The sequence below is a fragment of the Podarcis bocagei genome (assembly GCF_964188305.1).
Source record: "Podarcis bocagei genome assembly, chromosome: 12".
In the NCBI taxonomy this organism is placed as follows: Eukaryota; Metazoa; Chordata; class Lepidosauria; order Squamata; family Lacertidae; genus Podarcis; species Podarcis bocagei.
In genome coordinates this window covers 42727534-42752558 of record NC_138137.1, presented here as the reverse complement: position 1 = coordinate 42752558, position 25025 = coordinate 42727534, and the positions used below count along the sequence as shown (strand labels likewise).

Here is a 25025-nt window from a genome sequence, read left to right as displayed (position 1 = left end):
CCAAAAGGCTGTTTTCTCAGATTTTCCATAAAAATAGCTCAAAAACGTCAATTTTTAAAGCTCAACTTAAATATGGCAACCCTAATAGAGCCAATTCTGTTCTATTTGTTTATTCTCTTCTGTTTGTTAATGTTTGGGCTTTTTATAGAAAAACCAACTTTTAAAGGGTGAAATTAATTTACTAGCGTTAGAATCAATTAGAATCAAGTTAGAACAAGTAGTTAATGAGAACTTCTTGGTGAAGGCAATCAATTTAGTGTGGTGTTAAAAACAGCTTTGGGGGAAGTGAATCAACTAAAGACAAAAAAGGAGAAAAATCACTAGGGAAAGAATCAATTGTACTCTCTGCAGAAGAATTAATTAAGCACTCAAAGCACTGTAGAGGAAGTAATTAAGCACGTTACAGGGGGAAATAGTTTGGGGAAACTGCACCAAACCAACCTGGTGCAGTAAAACTTCTCAAAACAAGTGAGCAAATCACTCGTAAGGAAGAAGTAGTGACAACAGAAAAAAAGCAGTTAAAGGTCAGATGAGCATCCAACAATAAACTTTGCCTGCTTTAAGTAAGGGCAGAAAAATGAACTGTCACTCAAGAGTGGGACAGTGGAGAAGCATCTGACAGTGGTGATTTTTTTTCCTGCCTTCAAGCGAGTTGAGCAAAATGATATTACAGCTGGTGGTGTCCTGGTGTTCCCTGGAGAAAGGTTATGTGGAAAGTTTATATTTAAAAATTGGAAGAGTAATCCTAAATTAAGGAAAATCCCAAAAAGCAGCTGTCACAGCTGAGAAAATTCTAGACCTTGGCCCCACAATCTAGATGTCCCAGGGTGAACAAACACACAGCAAGGCCTTACCAAGATTTTAATGCATGAAGGAAATTACACTGGAAGACATGCCCCTTTGGACATCCTGATCACAGGTCACTAACAGTGTTCAGTGTTAACATCAACACTTGCATGGGAAGTAAGAAAGAACTCATCAGCACCCCAGTAAAGGACAGCTCACACAGAATACAGTAGATCGGTTATCCCTCAAAACCACTGTCTACAGCCTCCTCGGATTATGATCCATCAGTGTGATCAAGGAAGCTTTATTCCTAACCATAGTTTATATTACAGTGTAATTCTATAGCAACCAGCTTAATATTTGTAAGTTTCCTTAAATAGTACTTCACATTTTAGCTAATATTATTTGAACTCGAATTAACATTAGACTATTTGTGTGCAAAGTGGCTTGATCTTCCCTACAAAATAATCAAGAAGTGTGCCAAAAGTAGTTTAAATGCTTTCTTTTTGTGTGTTTTAAAAGATACAGAAATCTATTTTTGCCACATTTTATTTTTGTTTTAAAGTGATACAATCCTACGTGAACCTAGTAAAGAAAAATCTAAGGTTTCCATGTTTTAGTTTGACATTAGAATATAGCATAACTTTGCAAATGGTTTGGGGTTGAGATTGTACTTACCACTCACACTTCCTGGTTGGGTAGTGGCAAGAGTTTCAGCTTCTTCTAACTCCTTCATATTTGATTTCAAACTTGCAAGCAAAACTTTTCTTTCTTTTGAGAGCTCATCTATTTCCTTCTCTGCAAAGTGAAACATGTGAGAACTAAGTGAGAATGTTCTCATGGAGATAAAAATAATGCAGGAAGCAGATAAGTGTGCAGACAGAAGCATATTGAGGGTCCCTTGCACTCTTGGCAAGGAGCTGTATCAGGCAAATGCTGATTGATGATAATCAGAGTTTTGTCCTCATGGCACATTAAAGGGAGCATGAAGTATGTTGTCATCCTTGCAAAATTCCAGAGCAGGAGACCCAGAGAAACTAGAGGCTCCCCTGCTCTGTCACAGTGGGGAACTGCTGCAAAGCAGGACCTTATGATGTTAGTGGGGATGAGTTAGGAGGTGGCAGCTGCTGTCACTATACAAGGCTCAGGCTCAGTTTGCTTCTTGCTGAAGCCATGTCAAAATTCTGCCCAGCATTATATCAATGCTCATCTGACATGTGGTGCCCACAACACATTGCTCTGGTTTGCAAATGTGCTTACGAGTCTTAAAAAGGGTTGGCCACCACTTGGGATACAGGAATGATACAATCACTATCGTTGCTGTTCATCATTTCTTTCTCTTTTGTTTACAAAGTGCTTTATGCAACTTTTATCTCTTTCATATCTTGTCTATGTGGGTTGGTGCCTTGCTCCTGGGCAGCTGCAGCCAGGGAAGGAGGCGAAGAATGCAAGGCTGTTGCCTCCCAGTGCAATGGGACAGAGCACTGTCAGCTGGGGGCCGGCAGCCATAACCACCTCTGAGCGCTCTCTCTCTCTCTCTCTCTCAGGATAGCTCAGCACGAGACTCTTAATCTCAGGGTTGTAGGTTTGAGTCCCATGTGTTGGGGAAAGATTCTTGCATTGCAGGGGATTGGACTAGATGATCCTAAGGGTACATTCCAGCTCTGCAAATCTAAATCTAAAATCTCTCCCTTTGGGAGAGCCCAGCTGTGCAGAACTGAAATATGCCTGCCGCCTGGTGCCTAACCAACCCCAGAAAGATGAAGATTAAACAAACAAACAAACAAACACACAAACACACAAACAAACAAATAAAGCTGAAGTTGAAAAATGTGTCCTCTTTTGGGAATTTCCTTTAAAAAAGAAAAAAGAGCTCTTGAAATCAAGGACTTCATCATGGGGAAGGATTTCTTCAAGCCAATAAATCCATTTGGACTGACTCAAGTAAATTTGAAGGAATATTGTATATATTTTTTAAAAAGATACGTTGCTCATGTTATTTACCTGGATTGAATTGCTTATTATGCATTTTGAAAGTAGGGTTTGTGGGAGGGTTTAATAGCGGAGAACATGAATTTCCATCGGTTACCAATCTAATGACAACAAAGCATACATACAGTGAATGCACTTACTCTGAGGTTTGCTTGCTTCAGCAGGTTCTGGAGAAGAAGCTTGCGCCATTTGCAGATCCTGTTGATTTGCTTCTAGATGTGCAGCTAATACCTTTCTTTGTTCTTTAAGCTCCTTTATCTTTTTATCTGTGGATATACAAACACTTAGTACATTTAGTGTAAGATATATATTTCAAACTAAATAGTACATTTTTGCTAATAATCTTCTTTAAGTAAATGTGTCAACAAACAGCTATGTATTATCAGTCAGTCATATGCATATCCACTTGCTTGTCCTAAGCTCATAAAGCAAGCAGCAATGATTTATTTATTTTTGTAAAATAGAATAAAATGATGAAATCACATCAAATGTTTAAAATATTAGAATGTGCTTCAACCTTCAAAATGGGTTTTATGTGGAGATTGTACTTACCACTCACACTTCCTGGTTGGGCAGCAGCAAGAGTTTCTGCTTCTTCTAACTCCTTCATATTTGATTTCAAACTTGCAAGCAAAACCTTTCTTTCTTTTGAGAGTTCATCAATTCCCTTCTCTGCAAAGTGAAAAATGTAAGAAGAAAGTCAAAACGTTCCTTCCCTCACTCCCTAAGAATCCTAGGAACTAAAGTCTTCCCCTTACAGAGCTACAATCCAAAGAAAGAATAATTGGTCTGACCTAAAGTGTAGTTTTGAGAGTGGGCTGTCGTATCCAATGGAATGGCTGTTCACTCTGTTGCGAGAAACTAGACGGGAGCAAAGATTTGTGGGAAGTAGGACAGACTCCCTCAGTTTTCTGGATTCGCCAGTCAGAAAGTACTAACTGAGTCAGTAAAGAGAAAAAACACCTGCCTACTTCCCCATACCTTGGCTCTGGAAATTTCTATATAAAGCAAAATAAATACACCATTGATACACTAGTATCATGCCAAGAGCATGTTGCTAAGTACAACTGGAACAGCAGAATACAACAGGAAACCATAGGAAAGGAAAGTGCCCTTGTTCTCAAATCCTATTTGCTGGTCTCCCAGAGTCATCTGGTTGGCCACTGTGAGAGAAGGATGCTGGACTAGATGGGCCATTGGCCTGATCCAGTAGCCTCTTCTTATGTTCTTAATTGCAGCAAAATACCAGTCTGGGGGGAGGGGGCAAGTCGTCTGGAATTTATAATGCTAAGTTGATTCAGTTTTGCCCTTCCCTCTCTTTCACACACAAAAACACCCTCCTTTCCAAAGCCACATCTGCAAAACCAGAACAAGAACTCTGATCAGTTAAAAGGTTAAGCAAAGTCAAAAACAACACCTGGCTGCGCTTCTAGGCACTCTAAACCCAAGGAAAAGCAGTTAGGTTCCAGATGGTGACTAATAGTATGGAGAAGATACCAACACCACCCACCCTCATTCAGCAAGTTTGGGCTTGCCATACGTCCGGAAAATTCTGGACATATTCGGAAATTGGATGCCTAAAACGGCATTTGAGGAGAATTTTTGAATTTTAAAAGATGTCTGGAGGTTCAGAGCTGACAGTCTGGGCATGCATGGTGGGCAAGGGCAGCTGCAGCCAGGGAAGGAGGCGAAGAATGCAAGGCTGTTGCCTCCCAGTGCAATGGGACAGAGCACTGTCAGCTGGGGGCCGGCAGCCATAACCACCTCTGAGTGCTCTCTCTCTCTCTCTCTCTCAGGATAGCTCAGCACGAGACTCTTAATCTCAGGGTTGTAGGTTTGAGTCCCATGTGTTGGGGAAAGATTCTTGCATTGCAGGGGATTGGACTAGATGATCCTAAGGATACATTCCAGCTCTGCAAATCTAAATCTAAAATCTCTCCCTTTGGGAGAGCCCAGCTGTGCAGAACTGAAATATGCCTGCCGCCTGGTGCCTAACCAACCCCAGAAAGATGAAGATTAAACAAACAAACAAACACACAAACACACAAACAAACAAATAAAGCTGAAGTTGAAAAATGTGTCCTCTTTTGGGAATTTCCTTTAAAAAAGAAAAAAGAGCTCTTGAAATCAAGGACTTCATCATGGGGAAGGATTTCTTCAAGCCAATAAATCCATTTGGACTGACTCAAGTAAATTTGAAGGAATATTGAATTGCTTATTATGCATTTTGAAAGTAGGGTTTGTGGGAGGGTTTAATAGCGGAGAACATGAATTTCCATCGGTTACCAATCTAATGACAACAAAGCATACATACAGTGAATGCACTTACTCTGAGGTTTGCTTGCTTCAGCAGGTTCTGGAGAAGAAGCTTGCGCCATTTGCAGATCCTGTTGATTTGCTTCTAGATGTGCAGCTAATACCTTTCTTTGTTCTTTAAGCTCCTTTATCTTTTTATCTGTGGATACACAAACACTTAGTACATTTAGTGTAAGATATATATTTCAAACTAAATAGTACATTTTTGCTAATAATCTTCTTTAAGTAAATGTGTCAACAAACAGCTATGTATTATCAGTCAGTCATATGCATATCCACTTGCTTGTCCTAAGCTCATAAAGCAAGCAGCAATGATTTATTTATTTTTGTAAAATAGAATAAAATGATGAAATCACATCAAATGTTTAAAATATTAGAATGTGCTTCAACCTTCAAAATGGGTTTTATGTGGAGATTGTACTTACCACTCACACTTCCTGGTTGGGCAGCAGCAAGAGTTTCTGCTTCTTCTAACTCCTTCATATTTGATTTCAAACTTGCAAGCAAAACCTTTCTTTCTTTTGAGAGTTCATCAATTCCCTTCTCTGCAAAGTGAAAAATGTAAGAAGAAAGTCAAAACGTTCCTTCCCTCACTCCTTAAGAATCCTAGGAACTAAAGTCTTCCCCTTACAGAGCTACAATCCAAAGAAAGAATAATTGGTCTGACCTAAAGTGTAGTTTTGAGAGTGGGCTGTCGTATCCAATGGAATGGCTGTTCACTCTGTTGCGAGAAACTAGACGGGAGCAAAGATTTGTGGGAAGTAGGACAGACTCCCTCAGTTTTCTGGATTCGCCAGTCAGAAAGTACTAACTGAGTCAGTAAAGAGAAAAAACACCTGCCTACTTCCCCATACCTTGGCTCTGGAAATTTCTATAATAAAATCTCTTAATTGCTAAGTATCTGAAATGTAAGGAACACCCATTCCATTGGATACGACTCCCCACAAACTAAAAAGGAAGTAGTGTTGGCAGTTTCTACGATTGCGAGTGGGTAGGAAAGAAGCATGCTTTGAACGTGTTTTAAATGTATGGCATATACACATCCACATATAGTTCTCCATTTCACCCCGTGCCTATGTCCACCTGCTATTATTTACTAACAATTTGTTTTGGGGAGCCCCTTAGATTTCAAAAGTTGTATCTACTGAAACAATCACCATCACTACATTGAAACATCTTTAAAGCCCTGGTTCTGTTATATGTCTACAAATGTCCAGACCTGTGCTTTTTCTTTACCTCATTTCATAAACACTCTGTCATATTAGGGGATGTTGAATTTTTAAACTTTCAAGTTTCAAAAATGTGCTAATAAGTTGTAATGTGAATTGGGAATTCAAAATATATTTTGGTTAAATTAATATAATTTAGCTTTGCTTAGTAAGTAAAATATGTGTAAAACTGCACAGAGATCATTAAAAATGATTGCCAAGTACTTGCACTTATTATTACATTATATTATTATTTCAGAAGGTAGAATTAAAATTCTTTGGTTTTCCAAAAGTAGTTTATGTGTGTCTTCATCAAATGAAGACTTACCAAGCTAAAAGCTATCCAGTCACAAAAACAGCAGATTCCTCACACCCCAAAACATATTTTTAAGATCCCTCACTGAAAAAAATTGAAAAAATTAAGTTTTACCCCTATAACAGGCCCTGTGTCACATGCCTATGTGATCTTTCTGTACCTATCCCAATTATTCTGCATTTACCAGGCTTAGCTTTTTCTTCCAAGACAGCTGCAAGAGCTTTTGTAGTTTGCAGGTCCTGCATATTCTGCTCTAAATCTGCAGTCAACAGTTCTCTTTGTTGTAGTAACTCCTTCACTTTGTTCTCTGTAGAAAAAGAGACATTTTTGTGCTTGCAACACCTTTTAATGTTGTTACACATCTGGGGTAACAGAGTTTGAATGTGCAAGGGAACCTATAACTGCTAGAGTTAGTGAATGTTAGAAATTAATAAATGGTAGAATTTAGATCAGTGTTTCCCAACCTTTTTTGGGCAAAGGCACACTTGTTTGATGAAAAAAAATCTCGAGGCACACCACCATTACAGCCCCGTGACGTCAGCGCGCAGCGTCACTTGAGCTCCTTCTCCTGCTCGTTCAGGGCCGCAGTGGCGTAGCGTGGGTTGTCAGCACCCGGGGCAATGCAAGTAATTTGCGCCCCCTAACCCGTGGATTTGCGCCCCCTAACACTAACCCCCAGATGTTGCGCCCGGTGTGGCCGGCCCCCCCTGCACCCCCCATGCTAGGCCACTGATCCATAGCTAAAAGCAGAAGTCGACAAATGTGTCCTGTTTTTTGCTCTTTGCGCGCGTCCTGCAACCAGGGGCGAGTGCCATGGGGGCGAGCCATGGCAGGGCGCGCTGCGTGGAGCCTCGCTGCAGCCTCCCCCTCAGCTGTAGGGAGGCTGAGGCGGTGGGCAGAGGCCAGAGCGGAGCTTGCGGGCAGTTCGCCCGCAGACGCATGGCTCTGCGAAGACCCCCAGGGACCGTCCAACCAGCCTAGGAAATGTGCTCTGGTCGCGGGGGAGGAGACACGAGGCATTGCCATCCACACCTGGAATTGAGGAGGAGCTGGAAAGGTCCTTTGGTTTCACACCCAGGACCCATTTTTTCTCTCTTCTTTTGAGAAAGGGGTGGGAAACGGGATTTGGAGGGCGCATGTGTGCGCGTAGCTGAGCTCCAGTTGCTCTGGGCATTTCTGGACAGCGCCGGTAGCGTCTCTCCTAACCCCTCCCCACCCCGGTCTCCAGCCCCCCCCCCCCGCCCAAAGGCTTCCCCCTACCTGGCCAAAGTTCCACCCGAAGCTGGAGATGCGGTTCGCGCTGCCCACGAAGAGGACGCCGAACTCGGAGAGGACGTATTCCTTGCGCTCACCGCAGCGGCGCAGCTAGCCGCTCAGGGGCCCGGGGCGGCACGCGCGTCCTGCAACCAGGGGCGAGTGCCATGGGGGCGAGCCATGGCAGGGCGCGCTGCGTGGAGCCTCGCTGCAGCCTCCCCCTCAGCTGTAGGGAGGCTGAGGCGGTGGGCAGAGGCCAGAGCGGAGCTTGCGGGCAGTTCGCCCGCAGACGCATGGCTCAGGCACGCTGCAGGCGCCGAGGTGTGGCGCCCAGTGCCCCCCGCCTCGCCTAGCTACCAGTGGCATAGGAAGGGGTCTGCGGTGGGTGCGGGGCTGAAAGGACAGACAAGGCTCCAGCAACCACCCCCACCGCCAAGTCCGCCGGTCCTGCAATCCCTTGCACGCTGACTTGGAAGTACAGTGGTACCTCGGGTTACATACGCTTCAGGTTACAGACTCCGCTAACCCGGGGCGCTGCTGCTGCTGCTGCTGCCGCCGCCGCTCCCGGCAGGCATGGGCCCAGCTGAGGCGGCGGCGGCTGTTGTGGTGGTGGCGGCGATAGCGGGCGGAGGGGGGGGCGGCGGCGGGGCCGAGGTGGCCGGCGGCGGCGGGGGAGGCGGCGGCGGGTGGAGCAGGAGGGCGGCCGAGGCCGGTGAGGGAGTAGGGTTGCCCGGGGCTTGAGGAGCCGTCGCCGGGAGTTGCTGCTGCTGTTGCTGCTGCTGCTGCCCGGACATGCCGGCCTCCTCCTCGTCCGCTGTCTCGCGCTCCTCCCTTTTGCGCGCGCTGCCCCGCCGCCGCCCCATTGGCCGGGTCCTGTCAGCTGATCCTGTGTTATTTCCTGTGTGTGTGTGTGAGAGGAGAATGGAGAGAGAAACCTCGGCACCACCACCGCGGAGCCGCCCCCGGCTCGACGCGGATCCTCTCCGCCGCCGCCCCGCCTCTCGCCGCCCGTCTCGCCCGCCTCCCTCCCACGGTACACCAGGCAATCTCTCGCGGCACACTAGTGTGCCACGGAACACCGGTTGGGAAACACTGATTTAGATAATATTTGGAGTACTGAAGGGAAGATGTCAGCACCTCAACTGAGACAGAAGTTGTGAAGAATGACAAAAGGTTCTGGAAGAAAGTCATCAATGGAAACCATCAACCAGGCTCTGCCAGTGAGGGAAGGAGGGTGAAACAAGAGTGATATCACATAGGGAGGAAAAGTTGTCCTTTAAAAAACAGAGGTCTGGAGGGGGAGCGACAGACAGGTGGGGAGGAGTTGCTAGGAGCAGGGGTTCTTGGAAAGAAGAAAGGAAGTGGGCAGAACATCAGGCAGAGGCCATTTGGGACAGAACCATCTTGGCAGGCTAGGGCAGCAGGACAGAGATGGCATGCAGGCTGCCTTGGACTCCATCGCTGCTCTAGTTCACCAGAAGCAGCTTAGTCATGCTGGCCGCATGACCCAGGAGCTGTCTGCAGACAAATGCCGGCTCCCTCGGCCTATAGAGTGAGATGAGCGCGCAACCCCAGAGTCATCCGCGACTGGGCCTAATGGTCAGAGGTTAACCTTTAAACCATATTTCTTAAATACACTAGTCTCTGCTGTACCTTGATTTCCCAACTGACGTGCTACCCTGGATGAGTGCCTAGTACCCCTGGAATCTCATGCAGCTATTTGGCAGAGATTGGAGTGGCATGTAACAATGTATTACACAAAAAGGTAACTTGAATTATATACAAGGAAACCTTTCTATAAACAATCAAGTTCTATGGTGAAAAAACTTGGGGAGTTTTTTTAGTTCTGAGGCCTAAACTGCCACTTTTAATTGGTCTTTGGACCTCTTGCTAAATGATGCTTATACAGTGTTACCTCCGGTTAAGAACTTAATTCGTTCTGGAGGTCCATTCTTAACCTGAAACTGTTCTTAACCTGAGGTACCACTTTAATGGGGCCTCCCGCTGCTGCCGCTCTGCCGCCATGCGATTTCTGTTCTCATCCTGAAGCAAAGTTCTTAACCCGAGGTACTATTTCTGGGTTAGCGGAGTCGGTAACCTGATACATCTATAACCTTAAGCGTCTGTAACCCGAGGTACCACTGTATATGTAATCATTTGGTTACACATACATATGGTTGTGTTTATGATTTCTCTCATTGACTAATTGATATAACTCTCTTTAAATTCACCCGGTTTCTAAAACAATGAATTTCCTTCCCCCATCATCACTTTCCTCGCCATTATTATTTGCTTAGGAAAGCACTCACAAACTGCTAAAATGAGTTCTAATTACCGTATTTTTTGCACCATATCACTCACTTTTTTCCTCCTAGAAAGTAAGGGGAAATGTCTGTGCGTGTTATGGAGCGAATGCCTACTGATGGCGGGGGGATCTGCTCAGTCGTGAGCAGAGGATCCATGGTTCCCCTTCCTTCCCTCCTCCGTGGCTTGCTTTGACACAGCAAAGCGGGAGAGGAGAGGAGCCTTCTCCTCTTATACCCCTCTTCTGCATTATTAACAGCATCCTTCTCCACCCACCCCACGCGTGTTCCTTGTCCCTTGGGTGCTTTTTCTTCCCTCCCCACTTAAAACATGGTTACAAAGCACGGATCCACATGGATCCTCAGGATTTTTGCACTGGGTCACCCCAAATTCACCATCAGATCACATAGCATGTCCATTGCTACAGCTTGCACCAAAAAAATCACGCACCCACGGTTGCCTGGGGCTGCAGTGGTGCAAAAACGTGGTTACAAAGCATGGATCCACATGGATCCTCAGGATTTTTGCATTGGGCTACCCCAAACTCACCACATGTCTGTGGCCACAGCATGAACCACAAAAATCATACATCCACTGTTTCGTTTAGAATATTTTTTTTCTTGTTTTCCTCCTCTAAAAACTATGTATGTGTTATGGTCGGGTGTGTGTTATAGAGCGAAAAATACGGTATTAGCTGGTCTCTGCCCAGCAACAAGGATGGACCACCCACCAGTTTTTGGATCCGCTAAATACCTTTTCCCTCTGCCAACTGACCCTCCTCTCTTTTACTTTCCTTCCTAATGTCTTGTCTTTGATTATACAGTACAGTGGTGCCTCGCAAGACAAAATTAATTCGTTCCGCAAGTTTTTTCTTCTTGCGAGTTTTTCGTCTTGCGAAGCACGGTTTCCCATAGGAATGCATTGAAAATCAATCAATGCGTTCCTATGGAGACCGTCCGGGGACAGAGGGGAAGCGCCGCGCGCCTTGTTTTAAAGCAAGGGAAGAATCGCTTCTCCCCGTTGCCGCCCCTTGGTTCAAAAGGGGTCCGGGGACAGAGGGGAAGGCGCGCGCGCGCCTTCCCCTCTGTCCCCGGAGATTGCGGGGCTGGCAACGGGGAGAAGCGATCTTCTCCCCGCCGCCCCTTGCTTCAAAAGAGGTCCGGGGTGCGGGGGCAAGCTTCGTTTTGCGAAGCAAGCCCATAGGGAAATTCGTCTTGCGAAGCAACTCGAAAACGAAAAAACCTTTCATCTTGCGGGTTTTTCGTCTCGCGAGGCGTTCGTCTTGCGGGGCACCACTGTATCCTTAAGGGCAGAGCCCTTTAATCCCTAAGGACAATAGCAGCAACAGCAAGTCACCCACCATGAGTAATTGTCGTTTTAGTGGTTCCCACAGACACACATTACACCAAGGTAATTACACCACATTTGTCCAGGTTGACAAAGTTCAGAATGGGACAAGGCAAAAGAAGGCAAAAGAAGACTGGGGCAAAAATTATAGAGTGTTACATGTAAAGAAAACATAATTACCTGACAGTACTTACCACTCATTTCTGATGGCTGGGTAGCTGCGAGAGCTTGAGCTTCTTCCAACTCTCTCATATTTGATTCCAAGTTTGCACGCAAATGGCTTCCTTTTTCTGTCAGCATGTTAATTTCATTGTCTAAAAGCAACACATGACCATGAAATTCCCTGATATTAGAACATTGGCCCATCCAGTATTGCCAACTGCGACTAGTAGTGACTCTTCAGGATCTCAAATAGGGGTATTTCCCTGCCCTATCAGTAGCAATCAGTGAGCCATGGCAGCTTTGTGCACCTAGCTTCAAAACAGCAAATGTTGCTGCTGCTTACCAAAAGGGAGGGAGAGGACTGAGGCACAGGGAACTTAATGCAGCATGGGTACACAGGGGCAGCAGGAGCATTTGAGGCTCTTGCGCCTTGCCCCTTGCCCTCTTGGTAAGCAGCAGTGACACTAGCCATTTTGAAGACTGGTGTGCAGTGTCGCCCTGCCTTCACCATCCCAGAAACCGCTACTACAAACTATGCCACTATGTTTTGAGCCATGTAATGCCATTATTCACTGAATTTCATCTATACTGAAGTGTATCAAATTACTATATACATTATAGTATATACAGAGCCAGCATGGTGTGGTGGTTAAGAGCGGTGGACTCGTAATCTGGTGAACCAGGCTCGTGTCCCCACTCCTCCACATGCAGCTGCTGAGTGACCTTAGGCTAGTCACACTTCTCTGAAGTCTCTCAACCTCACTCACCTCACAGTCATATATATATATATATATATATATATATATATATATATATATATAAAATTGTCCAGTAGCACCTTAGAGACCAACTACCGGTAAGTTTGTTCTTGGTATAAGCTTTCGTGCATGCACACTTCTTCATATACACTGAAACAGAAGTCACCAAAGAAGTCACAGTGTTTGTCGTGGGGGAGGAAGGGAAGGGAGATTGTTAGCCGCTTTGAGACTCCTGAAGGGGAGTGAAAGGCGGGATATCAAGTCCAAACTACTCTTCTTCTTCTTCTTCTTCTTCTTCTTCTTCTTCTTCTTCTTCTCCGCATTTGCAGCATGTTAATCTTATCTAATTTCATCTTCACTAGTAGATAGCAACTGGGTCCAATTTTGTTACAGTTGCCTAATATAAAAAATCAAGGACCCTCTCCGGAGGTTGAGGGAGGATTTACCCTCTCCAGTAAAGGATGTCCACTTCAAACTCCAGGGAGGGTCTCTTGCCAGGCAGAGGCACAGCAGGGCTTTGCTGAGGCTAGTCAGGTGCTGCCCTCAAAATAAAGCCCTGGTTAAAGGTAAAGGTAAAGCTAAAGGGACCCCTAACCATTAGGTCCAGTTGCGAACGACTCTGGGGTTGTGGTGCTCATCTCACTTTACTTCCCCCCCCCCTTTTGTAAGCTTTTCAAACATTTGATAGTCATTTATATCTTTTTTTAAAAAAAATTGACAAAGTAATAAAAATAAATAAATAAATAAATAATAAAAATGTGCACCCCACTCCCGAGACCATTGCATTGTAACTATCCAACCTTTATATTTCACCCATATCTCAGTGATGTTTCTCAATAAGAGATTTTCAATATTTTGCCACCATTGCCTGTTTGGTTTGATAAAAAATATATTCACCAGCTTCTCCCTCATTTCCTGCGTATCACTCTCTAACCATTCTAATGCTCCTTGTTCTGTTATCCCATCTATGATATATCTTAACTTGTTTGCTATAAAATATAATTTATGTTGAGGACACCCAGTCCACCCAGTGCACCCCAAAATAAGGAATAGGCCAGCCAAAATGCTCAACATTGTTTGCATTCCTTAAAAAAGATTGGTCTGGCTGCAAATTTAAGCCATCTTATAGAGGACACTCTTTGGGAGGTGTGGTGTATGATCCTAGGTGGCATAAAGCTTTTTGTGAGCACACACCCTAGCTTTTTATTTATTTATATATTTAGGATCAATTATTAGTTTAAGTTCACATGCTTAACAGTGTCCTGCACCAAAACTGTTCCCCACATGCAGTTTTATGTCTTCAACAGGCTTTTCCAACTGGCTTAAAAGTTATTAATTAATATCAATAGTAATAATTTTCATTTAGGAGATTTTTGAATATGTTTTATAATCAAGGTAATAGGTTTTGATACTCACCAATGTCTTGTTGCCCTGGTCTAACAGCTTCTGCTGGTTGAAGAACCTTAAGATTAGTGTCCAGATTTGCAAGTAAGGCTCTTCTTTTCTCTGTCATCTCATTCATTTCTTCCTCTGTGGAAGAAATAAAGTTTTACAGCTTATTTAACCGCAGTAATGAGAATATTCATGCATGTTGCTGAGTGGTGAGAGACTCTAGAAGTGCCAGCAATATCCAGGGTTCCAATTCTTTGGAATGAAGCTATTGGAAACTGTGGTATCTAGGATATATGGTTTTATTTCCACATATATACAATCTGAGAATAAGATTGGACTAATAGCATTAACACTATAACAGATATTGCTTTCCCATTAGGCTTCTGAAGGGGGGACCCACAAAGGCATAGATTTGGTTCCAGCATACAAGTCAATCCGCTGTGCATTTCAAGCTCCCATCTTCAGATGAGGCTAAAATAGTTCTTGGCCTATTATTCTCCTACCCCTAGCATGACAACCAGCCAGATGAGTGGGGAGGAACCTTACCCTCTCCTGAAAGCACCACCAGTCATTTGTCTCTATAGCAATACATGTGTTCTTGACCAACTCTTTAGACATGTAAAAAATGTGCTTACAGGCCCAGCTAGGGCCACTAACTTAACAAAGAAACTGGGCAGCTCAGCAGTTCCTTCTACTGTAGATTACAATCTTATAGTTACAAGACCAAAGGCATGATTGGGACCCACAAGCATCATCTAACCCTCCAATCCTCTAACAATACTAAGCATTTTATGCATGCAAATTCTGGACTCACCATTCTATCATTATATTCTTTGACACAACTGAGCCATTAGTCTGCCCTAAGCTAAACATTTATTTGCTGTATGTAGCTTGTAGAATCTACCTGATAAGTCATCTTCAGGAACATGTGCTTGCTGTAGAAGCTGGAGAGTTGATACTACATTTGACAGTAGCTGCCTTGTCTGTTCTGTTTGCTCTTCTTCTGGTTTACCTACATGTAGTAGAAGGCTTTGTGTAATATAGGAAAAATGTTCTCCCCACACTTCAATTACTGTATTTTCCAATTACTTACCAAACCTGCCCAAACAACACGCAGAATGCAATTTATATATTCTGGTTTATCACATCCTTGGAGGAAGGGGAAATGCAACCACTGTAATTTTCAAAAATGGGGGATTTAGCAAACATGACTGACATGTGGTATGTAGCCTAGGATGTCTGGTTGGTAAGACTTGTATTTTAGTATTGTTTGTATTTCTTAGCAGCCAAAGTACTGCATGTGGCATCCTATGTGAATTTTCAGGTCTTTTCCAGTTCTCCACCTTTCCCTTTGCCGCTTATTCTCCCTACTGAAAAATTGCTTTGAAGGTAAAATTACCCCCTGGAGTAGCATTCATTTTACACACAGTTATTTAAAAGAAAATGGAAAGAGAAAGCTGTTTATATATCAATGTATTCTTTGAAAGCCTTCCAGACACAATTATAAGTATGGCCAGTTGCAAGTCTGGCCACAAGTGGGGGAACCAAGGAGTGCCTACTGTAGGTAGCCGACCCTCACGAAAGTACCATTTTCTCACATGATGATTGCAGGATCCAGGTCAGTTCATATGCGAAGAGACAGGCCTTGAGGTATTGTGCTCCTAAGCCATTTAAGGCTTTATAGGTCAAAACCTATACTTCAAAGACTGCCTCTCCCCAATGAATTGACCCAGACTCTGCAATCATCATCTGAGGCCCTTCTATGTGTTCCTCTTCCACAAGAGGTCCTGAGCACAGCAACTTGAGAATGAGCCTTTTCTGGAGTGACTCTCTGCTTGTGAAATGCTCTCCCCAGGGAGGTTCACCTGGTGCATTTGTTATATAACTTTAGATGCCAAATGAAAAGTTTTCTCCATCAACTGGCCTTTGACTAATTAATCTATGGCCTTTTAAACAGGGGGTGGCGGTTATTGTTTCTGTTTGATATTATTGTATATATTTTTGTGGTTTTTTTCCTATTATAACCTGCTCTAGGACCTTTGGATGAAGAGCAGTATAGAAATTAATTTGTTGTTGTTGTTAAATTCAATGAATTTATAAATTCAATAAATAATAAATAATAAAATACTAATTGTTGCTATTAACTTTTTTTTTAATTTTTGATAAAAAGTGGATTTGTTGCACTGCTGTGACAGAGAGCTTTAATCTACTTAATTGTGCAAACCTAAACATCCAGTATACAATTACACCCCTCCCACAAAATAATGACAATCTTAAGGTGATTAAAATAAGTGTGAATCCAGCACAATGATAACAAATAAAAATACAACCAGGCCTTTGGCTGATTAACATCTGATACCCTTTTAAATGTGTTGTAGGAGAGGGTATTATTGGTCAGTTTTTATTCTTATTTTTATTATGTGTTTTTTGTTCTTTATATTGTATTTTTATGCTGTGAACTGCCCTGAGATCTATAGATGAAGGGCAGTATACACATCTAATAAATAATATCAATAAATGAAATTATTATTTTTTTAAAACTGTCAATCAATCATTAGCTCCTTACATTACTGGGTTTCCACTTACCAAGTTGCTGGAGTCCATCTGGAGGTATCAGCTGATTTAGTAACTGAAGTTTTTGTTCATCTGATAATAATTCTATTTTGTTGGCAAAAGCAAGTTACAGAATAATTAGGAAATGTGACAGAATGAAGTACAACTTCTTTTGTGATCGGCTATTTATATAATTATAAAACAAGTCTTAGAAAACAGGCATTCTTAACCCTTCCTGTACCAGTTGCTATAGTGACATCCATATCTGTTGCAAATAAGACAGAGACAGTTACAGAAGACTATACTATCTACACTTTGTAGGGAGAAATGTGTAAAAGCTTGCTTTATTTACATTATATTTGCACATTAGGGACGCGGGTGGCGCTGTGGGTAAAACCTCAGTGCCTAGGACTTGCCGATCGTATGGCCGGCGGTTCAAATCCCCACGGCGGGGTGAGCTCCCGTCGTTCGGTCCCAGCTCCTGCCCACCTACCAGTTTGAAAGCACTCTTAAGTGCAAGTGGATAAATAGGTACTGCTTTATAGCGGGAAGGTAAACAGCGTTTCCGTGTGCTGCGCTGGTGCAGGCTCGCCAGAGCAGCTTCGTCACGCTGGCCATGTGACCCGGAAGTGTCTCCGGAAAGCGCTGGCCCCCGGCCTCTTAAGCGAGATGGGCGCGCAACCCCAGAGTCGGTCACGACTGGCCCGTATGGGCAGGGGTACCTTTACCTTTACCTATTTGCACATTACTGAATCTTGCAACTTAATTTTTTCTAATGTAATCTCTCTTTACAATAATCGTATAGCTTGTGCAATACACACATACATCCAGCTTTTGCAGACAGAACTCATATAACTTGCTTTTAAAGAGATCAGACGGATGCATCCCATTTTTGTATCTCCTTAAATTATGATGAAATGGCACTTTAACTAAACATATGCCTTCGGTCAGCAAACTAACTAGCATACTGCATTATCACTGTGCTAATCCTTCCGTAGCTAGCCATAATCTCAGTTGGGTGAATAGTATGCCCTCCATTCACTGTAAAGCAGCCACCTTCAGAGTAAGTAAATTCTTCTACAGTGGAGGAGGACTTGTTGGTCTGACCTGGCAACCTGGATCTACCTCCCACTGTGGTAACCATATTACAGAGTATTATAGTAATGGGCATCATAGACCTTGATCCATTGTACTGGATTCATTGTAATGCATCCAGAAATGCATCAGACACTGCATCATTGTCACTAGTCCTAGCTCTTTGATGAACACCTGTTTGATTCCATGGTGCCTAGCATTGTGAAGACTACTACTCTTCAGGATGGTTATTCAGGGAAGTTGGCTCTACAGCGATGAGAGGGATGTTACCATTGCTATGAGTGGGCTGGGGCCATTTGGCACTGGGCACTGGAAGGGATACCCTCCATTTTTGTGTGCCCTAGATGTAACGTCTTCTGAGAAATCCAGCAACAGTCCTGGCTGGGGCTGTCACTTTCCCATAGCATGGGGAACAAGCTCTTCCTGACCCCTGCTGCTGCCTAACACTGAGCAAAAGGAAAGACAGGAAAATGTACAGATATTAAGAAAGTGGAGGGGAACTGCAAAAAAACAACAACCAGAAGATAGAAACTGAATCCCTGATGTCTGGAGCTAGGCAAAACCAGAACTAAAAGGGTTGCCTTCCACACCACTAAACTGTGAACTTTGGCCTTGCCTACTAGACTGGATGGGAAGAATAACCCAGCTATGGATGTTGGCCTTTAATGTAGGAGTACACAACTAATATTTTTTTTTAAAAAAATACACCAAATGTTATCAAAATGATCAGTTATATCAGGGTCACATTTTAATCCTAGGGCGCACAATGTGGTGCATCCTCCTTTCAATCCACCAAAGACCCCTGCATTTTTTTTAAAAAAACCTGAAGCTATATTATCTTGTTTATTGTTTGGTTGGGGGGTCGGTTTTGCCTTTTCGTTTTTTTGCAAGGTGTTGCCTTTGTCTGTGTTTTGTTTGCTCGGAGAACACCTGAGCATTGCCAATTTTCCTTCTGTGAAACTTGTATATTGAGATGCCTACAACAGTTTCTTACATTTCCAAATGCACTCCTGGGCCCTCCAAAACTTGGAACCACAGGTCTAATTTCAGGGTGCCATGTGCAGATGAAAGAATGTAATGTACCTGGTGCCTTCTGACTCCCACTTAATCCTTTAGATATAGCCTAATAAAGTTGCAGACCTCCAGTGATGTCTACAAGCTTGAATCTACAGCCTGAATCTGTACAAGCACATACTGTACCCTTAAATTCTCAGGAATCTGAATGTACTTACCCATGCCTTTGCTAGGCTCTAGCAAAAGTTTGGCTAAAGTTTCTGCTTCAGGAACTCCTTCTAGCTCTGCCAAATTGTTTGCAAGCTGATCCATTTTTTTATTAATCAAATTCTTAGTTCCACCCTCTATAAAGTAAAACAAAGGGGTTTTGTTGTTGTGTATATAGGGGCAAGGAGAAATATTGGCAATATTATGTCTCTACAGGGCAGGAACAGTTACAGTTTCTAATAAAACAGTGTTATCCATGCATTCAGAAACATAAGGGATGGTATTCAACATAGCTTGCCTGGCAGTATTATCTCCCCTCTCACACACTATTCTGGGGGTTCTCCTAACCTCCAGAGCAGATTTGAAGAGGGTGCAAATGAAGGACAGGAGAAGTTCCATTGTCCTGCAGAATCTCATTTAAAAGGGTTTGTGTATATATATATATATATATATATATATATATATATATATATAAGCATTATTTTATCCCACTCTTCAGCGAAAAAGATTCCCTGAGTGTTTTATATAGGAGCTGCAGTATAAGTAGTCTGTAAATGTACACATGATCTACAAGACATGACTGCAGAGGAAGGAAGAGGACAGGAAAATAAATTCAGGCACCACTTGTATAAAGTTACAAAATTCTAAATGGAATAACAAATGAAACACTAAGATCCTGTTTACACTGGAACTAGCACAGTAGAATTTATCTCTGAGTAAACATGCCTAGGTTTGAGCTGTAGCACAGCTATGTACCATCCCGGGATATGTACTATGATGGGTAGTATAAAATGTCCTATAGAAATTAAACTTTATAAAAACTTATTTAGGAATGTCTGCACCAAAATATTTTTTTCTAGATAAATTCTCCTGTTCTCCAAAAAATCCCTATACAATGTTATTGCATGCCTTAACCATTATTATTTTTAATTACAGAAGAGAAGAATTACCTTCAAGTCCTGAAGAATCCATGTACGTTTGTGGGATTTCTTTTTGTAAAGTGGAAGCCTATGGAAAACAATGGGGGGAAATAGAAAGGAGAAAACATCCCATTCTTCTGCTTTCTTGGAATGCCTCTGAGATATGTTAATTTTATGAGAAGAAGGGAGTGTTGTTACATCTATTTCAGACAGCACTCTCAGTTTGGGTAGGGTTGCCATATGTCCAGAAAAACCTGTACTCTTTTTGGAGGCCAACATGCCTATCAGGGCAGATTTTTACATTTAAAAGGAAATGTTCAAGTTTTTTGAGGGGAGGTTAGCTCTGGCTTGGGTGGCTTGGGTGCAGACTGCTCTGCACGTCATGGCCACTGCCAGCCCGAGCTGGGAAAGGTGTGTGGGTGCCCCCACATGCCTCTTTCCCCAGCTTGGGCTAGCAGTGGCTCGGGCTATCCTCTTTTTTGCTCTTCAATATATGGCAGCCCTAAGTTTGGGTGTAACCAGTAGGTGAGTGTTGGGGTGAGTTTTGAAGATTGGGCCCCCTCCAGTGACCTCTATGGAAGAATTTGACATCCCCTTTTTGCCAATGTCATTTCAACAGGTTACCAGGTCACATGAGCAAGTTGAAAGGCATTTGCAATAGCTGTAAGTCTTTGTTTGCATGTCCCACAACTTTTGGAGGACTTACACCAACATAACGTACATCAGCTGAGTTCTGGCTGAGCTGGAGTGAGGAACCTAACTCCAGCATAGCCCCAGCAGACCCAGATCCAAACTCTCTAATCCTGGAGAATCTTGGGTTTGGACTGGACTGTTAGTGTCTCATTGCTAATTTACTCAACACTCACCAATTCATGTGCACTTTTCATTATGTGTTTTAATGTCTGGTGATATGAACGTTTTTCTATAATTTCTAATCAGTCATCGGTATTTCACAGATTTAAGATCTTACCGTTGTTTCAATTATCAAATAATAAACATGAATGTATTAACATTCCATTAGTACACAGGCATTCTGAAATGATAACATGTAATATTCTCAGAACTATAATTAAATGTATTGTTTATATTCTAATATTTTATGTACATAATAACAGTATCTGCTGCTCATATATAGCTATTTTTACCAATATATGAATATAGCCGACTATATTAAATTATTTCAGTAAATAATAATACTACACCACGTCCTCCTTGACATCAAGTATTCTTCTCATTTGCTGTAGTAGCAACTGTTTGTACCTGTTCTGGACTGATAGCTGCTGATATCCTTTTAGTATCTCTCATAATTGTCTTAGGTTGAGCTGCATCTTCCATTTCGATTTCTGAAAGAAGCGATGAAGCTTCCTGCTCACTGGTGGGCAAACTTCTTGTCTCTTCTGGGACATTAAGTTCAGGAGAGGTGGTTTTTCTTTTTTTTAAGTCAGGTGGAAGCACTTCCTCAGGAGACTTATCTAAGGTTCCTGACACAGTTTCTTCCACAACTTTTGTTAAAGCAGGCAACTGCTTTTCTTCAATTGGAGGCGATGGTGAGGGTTCTGAAACAGGACTGCCATATGTTTTTTTCTCCGCACTTTAAGATTTAAAACATAGGGATTGTCAGCTAAGAAAGCTTAAAAACAGCTGTTACTTATTCCCCTCTGCCGCCACCCAAATAAAGTTAAATGGAACCAGTAAACTTGTATGTCTTTATTCGTCAACTACAGGCCTGGTCCACATATCATGCTAAAACAAACCTTGCCTTTGAGTGAATGTGCAGTGTCCTGGAAAAGAGTTTGCTGCCATTCTTCTCCTCCACAGTCCTTTTTTGCTGGCATGCCAAGCTAAGCCAAGATTTCGCTTAACCAGTGATCCAAACAAAGGCTCATGGTTCAGCTCTGTCCAGACCAACCATTAGTTGTAACCAACCTTGGTTACATCTGGTGGTTAGTCTGGAGAGAAAGAGCTTAACTACAAGCTCAGGTATGAATGACAGGCCAAGCCAAACCTTACTTCAGCTCAGTGCAGTGTGGTAGCAAAAAAGACCAGGGTGTAGCAAAGTGGCTGCCAATTCCTTTCTTGCAGCCTACACATTTTCACATTCATGCTAAGCCAAGACTTGGCTTATTGCGATGTAAGAACAAGGGCACAGAGTTGTATATTGTGAAAAAGCTAACAATGTTCTTAGTTTTAACAGATGTATAATAAATAAATGTGCAGGCACCTCCCCACTCACAAAATATATATAATTGGTGGTCATTTCTTTCATTTAATGAAAGTGATTCAGTTCACAACAACAGTATTTATTCCAGTGATGTTTGTCTCTCCACTCAGCTCTCTCAGCTATGTCAAAGAGAATGTTACGGTGAAACTGTGGTGCAATACAAATTGGATACTTGAACTCAGGTAAATGTGATCTTTGAGCAAAATTTTTATTATCTTTTAAACTGGCGTGGTTATTTAAAAATGAGGCTTACAATGGGGTAACAATCCCACACAGAGATGTCTGTGAGTTGGAGATTATATCCTAAAATGAAGCCGGTATCATTCTATTTGTGGTACCATAGGAAAACACAGAGTCAGTTCTAGGACCATAAATGTGGCACGCTCTGGACTAAACTGGATCTAGTAAGCAAGGCAAAAGGTCCGCACATTGATACAAAATAGCTTGATTTCTTTGAGAGTATATGCAAGGTAGACACAGGGTATAAAATGTAAGTAATAAAGCCAAATAAAGCAGTGGAATCCCTTGCAAAGTTCCTTAACAGATATTTAGGCAAAAATTCAAATGGCTGGAGTTTTGAAAAATAATTGAAAAAGTAGAAAATCCCTCAAAAGCAGTTCATTATTTATGTACTAATAGAGAAGGAAGATGTGTCACTTGGGTTATGTCTGGAGGCAAATCAGCTTTAAAAGTACATTAGATGGGAACATTTCTCCCTCCCAATTAGACAGCACATTTTTTAAAAATGTAGCAGGAGCAAAATACTGCCCCACTCTAAATGCCAAAGCTGGATTCTGGCAATTACCACTGGACAATAGGAACTCATGTTTATATGCATCTAATACACATTTTGGGTACTACCGTTTCTTCAGTTTGCCATTTCATATCAACTCTACCTCTCATTGACTGAGTTTATTTAGATGCCACCTTGTCACAGTGAGCTATGCCCAAAGCAGTTTACAACAAATATTCAAAAGTCAGAATACAGAGCATTCGGGTTCCAGGTACAGTGGTGCCCCGCAAGACGAATGCCTCGCAAGATGAAAAACTCGCTAGACGAAAGGGTTTTCCGTTTTTGCGTTGCTTCGCTAGACGAATTTCCCTATGGGCTTGCTTCGCAAGACGAAAACGTCTTGCGCTTTTTTTTAAAAGCCACTTGAAGAGGCGCAGTTGCGACGGACCGTGCTTCGCAAGACGAAAAACATCGCAAGACGAAAAGACTCGCGGAACGAATTCTTTTCGTCTTGCGAGGCACCACTGTACTGGTCTTGCTACACTTCAAGCAGCCTTAGGAACTTGGATTAAATAGGATCCTCTGTGGGTTTGCTACTCTGTGAGAAAGAAATTCTGGAGGGGTGGAGGGAGGGGCAGGAAGCTGAGAAAGAGAAACAGTTGGACTAGATGACTCTTGAGGTCCCTTCCAACTCTACAATTCTATGATTCTATGACTCCTTCAGAACTTTTAATGAGTTTAAATAGCTAAAGATGAGTCATTTTACAGACTATACATGATCTACATATAGGAAAGTAAGGAGTATGTGAGCATTTTTCGTGCCTGAGGCATTTCCCTGACAAGCTCTGCATTAGGATTGTAATGGAAGGGCACTTTCTACTTTAGACTCACAAAAAGCATTTCTTCACTATACATGGAACCTAAAATGACTACAAAATTATCATTTCCTAAAATGAGTAATCAAATAAAAATAAAATTGAAAGGAATCTTGTTAAAGCGTAAAGGTAAAGGGACCCCTGACCATTAGGTCCAGTTGTGGACAACTCTGGGGTTGTGGCGCTCATCTCGCTTTATTGGCCGAGGGAGCTGGCGTGCAGTTTCCGGGTCATGGGGCCAGCATGACTAAGCCGCTTCTGGAGAACCAGAGCAGCGCATGGAAATGCCGTTTACCTTCCCACCGGAGTGGTACCTATTTATCTACTTGCACTTTGATGTGCTTTCGAACTGCTAGGTTGGCAGGAGCTGGGACCAAGCAATGGGAGCTCACCCTGTCGCAAGGATTCAAACCGCCGATCTTCTGATCAGCAAGCCCTAGGCTCTGTGGTTTAACCCACAACGCCACCTGCATCCCTGTTAAAGCTTATTTGGGAGTAAATTTACACGTCAAAACTCATTGAAAGGGTTTGCTCAGAACCAAGAAGAGGGGTGGGTGACAAAAAGCCTCAAAGAGAGAGAGAAAAGCATTTTAAAAGGAAACCAGAGGGTCTTGGCTGATCTTATGGAAATGCAGTCTTTTAATGATCCTGTGGCCAAATAAATCCAATTCAAAACCTGAACTCAAATAAACAATTGCTGCACAATTTGCTTTTACTGGAAGGGATGCTCATCTTCCCTTTGGTCATACAGTCATAATACTTCTTAGGATTCCTTTGCATTCAAATAATATATTGTCTACTTTTTTGACCTTTATGAATAAATTTGTTGAGGTGTTTGCTTGTATGTGTATGTACGCAAACACCCATCCAGGGATGGGGTGCCAAACTGGGTCTTTGACCCGGGTCCAGGGTCAATAACCCCTCTTGTTGGTTCCATGACTTTTCTAGGACACAGTCATTTATGGTATCTAGAAATTCTACCTTTTTGTCATGAATGAAACACATATGTAGCCAGTCTATGTGAGGGTAGCTGAAGTCCCCCATAACTACAACATTTACTCTTTACAATGCTTCCTTGATTTGATTCCTCATCTCAATATCTCCCTGAGCATTTGGATGAGGGGAACAATAGCACATTCCTAGCACTGAATTCTTCATGTGCCCAGTTCCACTACACACAAAATTCTGTGCAGGAGTCTGCCCCTTTGGGGATTTTTATCTTGCTGGACTCAATGCTCTTTGACATACAGAGATACACCACCTTCAGTATGTGTTTCCCTCTCTCCTATAGAGTTTATATCCAGAAAAAAAATATGTCCCATTTGTTCTCTCCATTCCACCAGGTTTCTGTTATGTCCACTATATCAATGCCATCCTTTAAGATCAAGTAGTCCAGTTCACCAGTCTTGGATCTGAGGCCTAGACTAAGTACTACTGTAACTTGTGATTGCCAGAGCAGAAGTTGCCCAATACTGTAAAACATCTGAGAGAATTCACCAAAAGTGGATGGATGGGTAGAGGATGGCTGCTGACTCTACAAAAAAAAAATATTACTCACATTGTCTATTATGC

At 42.7% G+C, this 25025-nt stretch overlaps 1 protein-coding gene across 8 annotated transcripts in view; it reads right to left on the bottom strand.

Annotated features, from left to right (window-relative positions):
• The window catches only part of CCDC7 (coiled-coil domain containing 7), a 160993-nt gene that overhangs the window by 88822 nt on the left and 47146 nt on the right, over window positions 1–25025 (bottom strand). For all 8 annotated transcript variants that reach the window (XM_081163417.1, XM_081163415.1, XM_081163416.1 and 5 more), the window contains exons 19-31: window positions 20885–21215; window positions 19655–19712; window positions 18716–18841; window positions 16422–16493; window positions 14740–14847; window positions 13860–13973; window positions 11718–11837; window positions 6803–6925; window positions 5520–5639; window positions 5108–5233; window positions 3331–3450; window positions 2919–3044; window positions 1465–1584 (exon numbers count right to left, since the gene is read on the bottom strand). In XM_081163417.1, coding sequence (XP_081019543.1) covers window positions 1465–1584; window positions 2919–3044; window positions 3331–3450; window positions 5108–5233; window positions 5520–5639; window positions 6803–6925; window positions 11718–11837; window positions 13860–13973; window positions 14740–14847; window positions 16422–16493; window positions 18716–18841; window positions 19655–19712; window positions 20885–21215 — 1664 coding nt within the window. The remainder of the gene's footprint in view (window positions 1–1464; window positions 1585–2918; window positions 3045–3330; window positions 3451–5107; window positions 5234–5519; window positions 5640–6802; window positions 6926–11717; window positions 11838–13859; window positions 13974–14739; window positions 14848–16421; window positions 16494–18715; window positions 18842–19654; window positions 19713–20884; window positions 21216–25025) is intronic.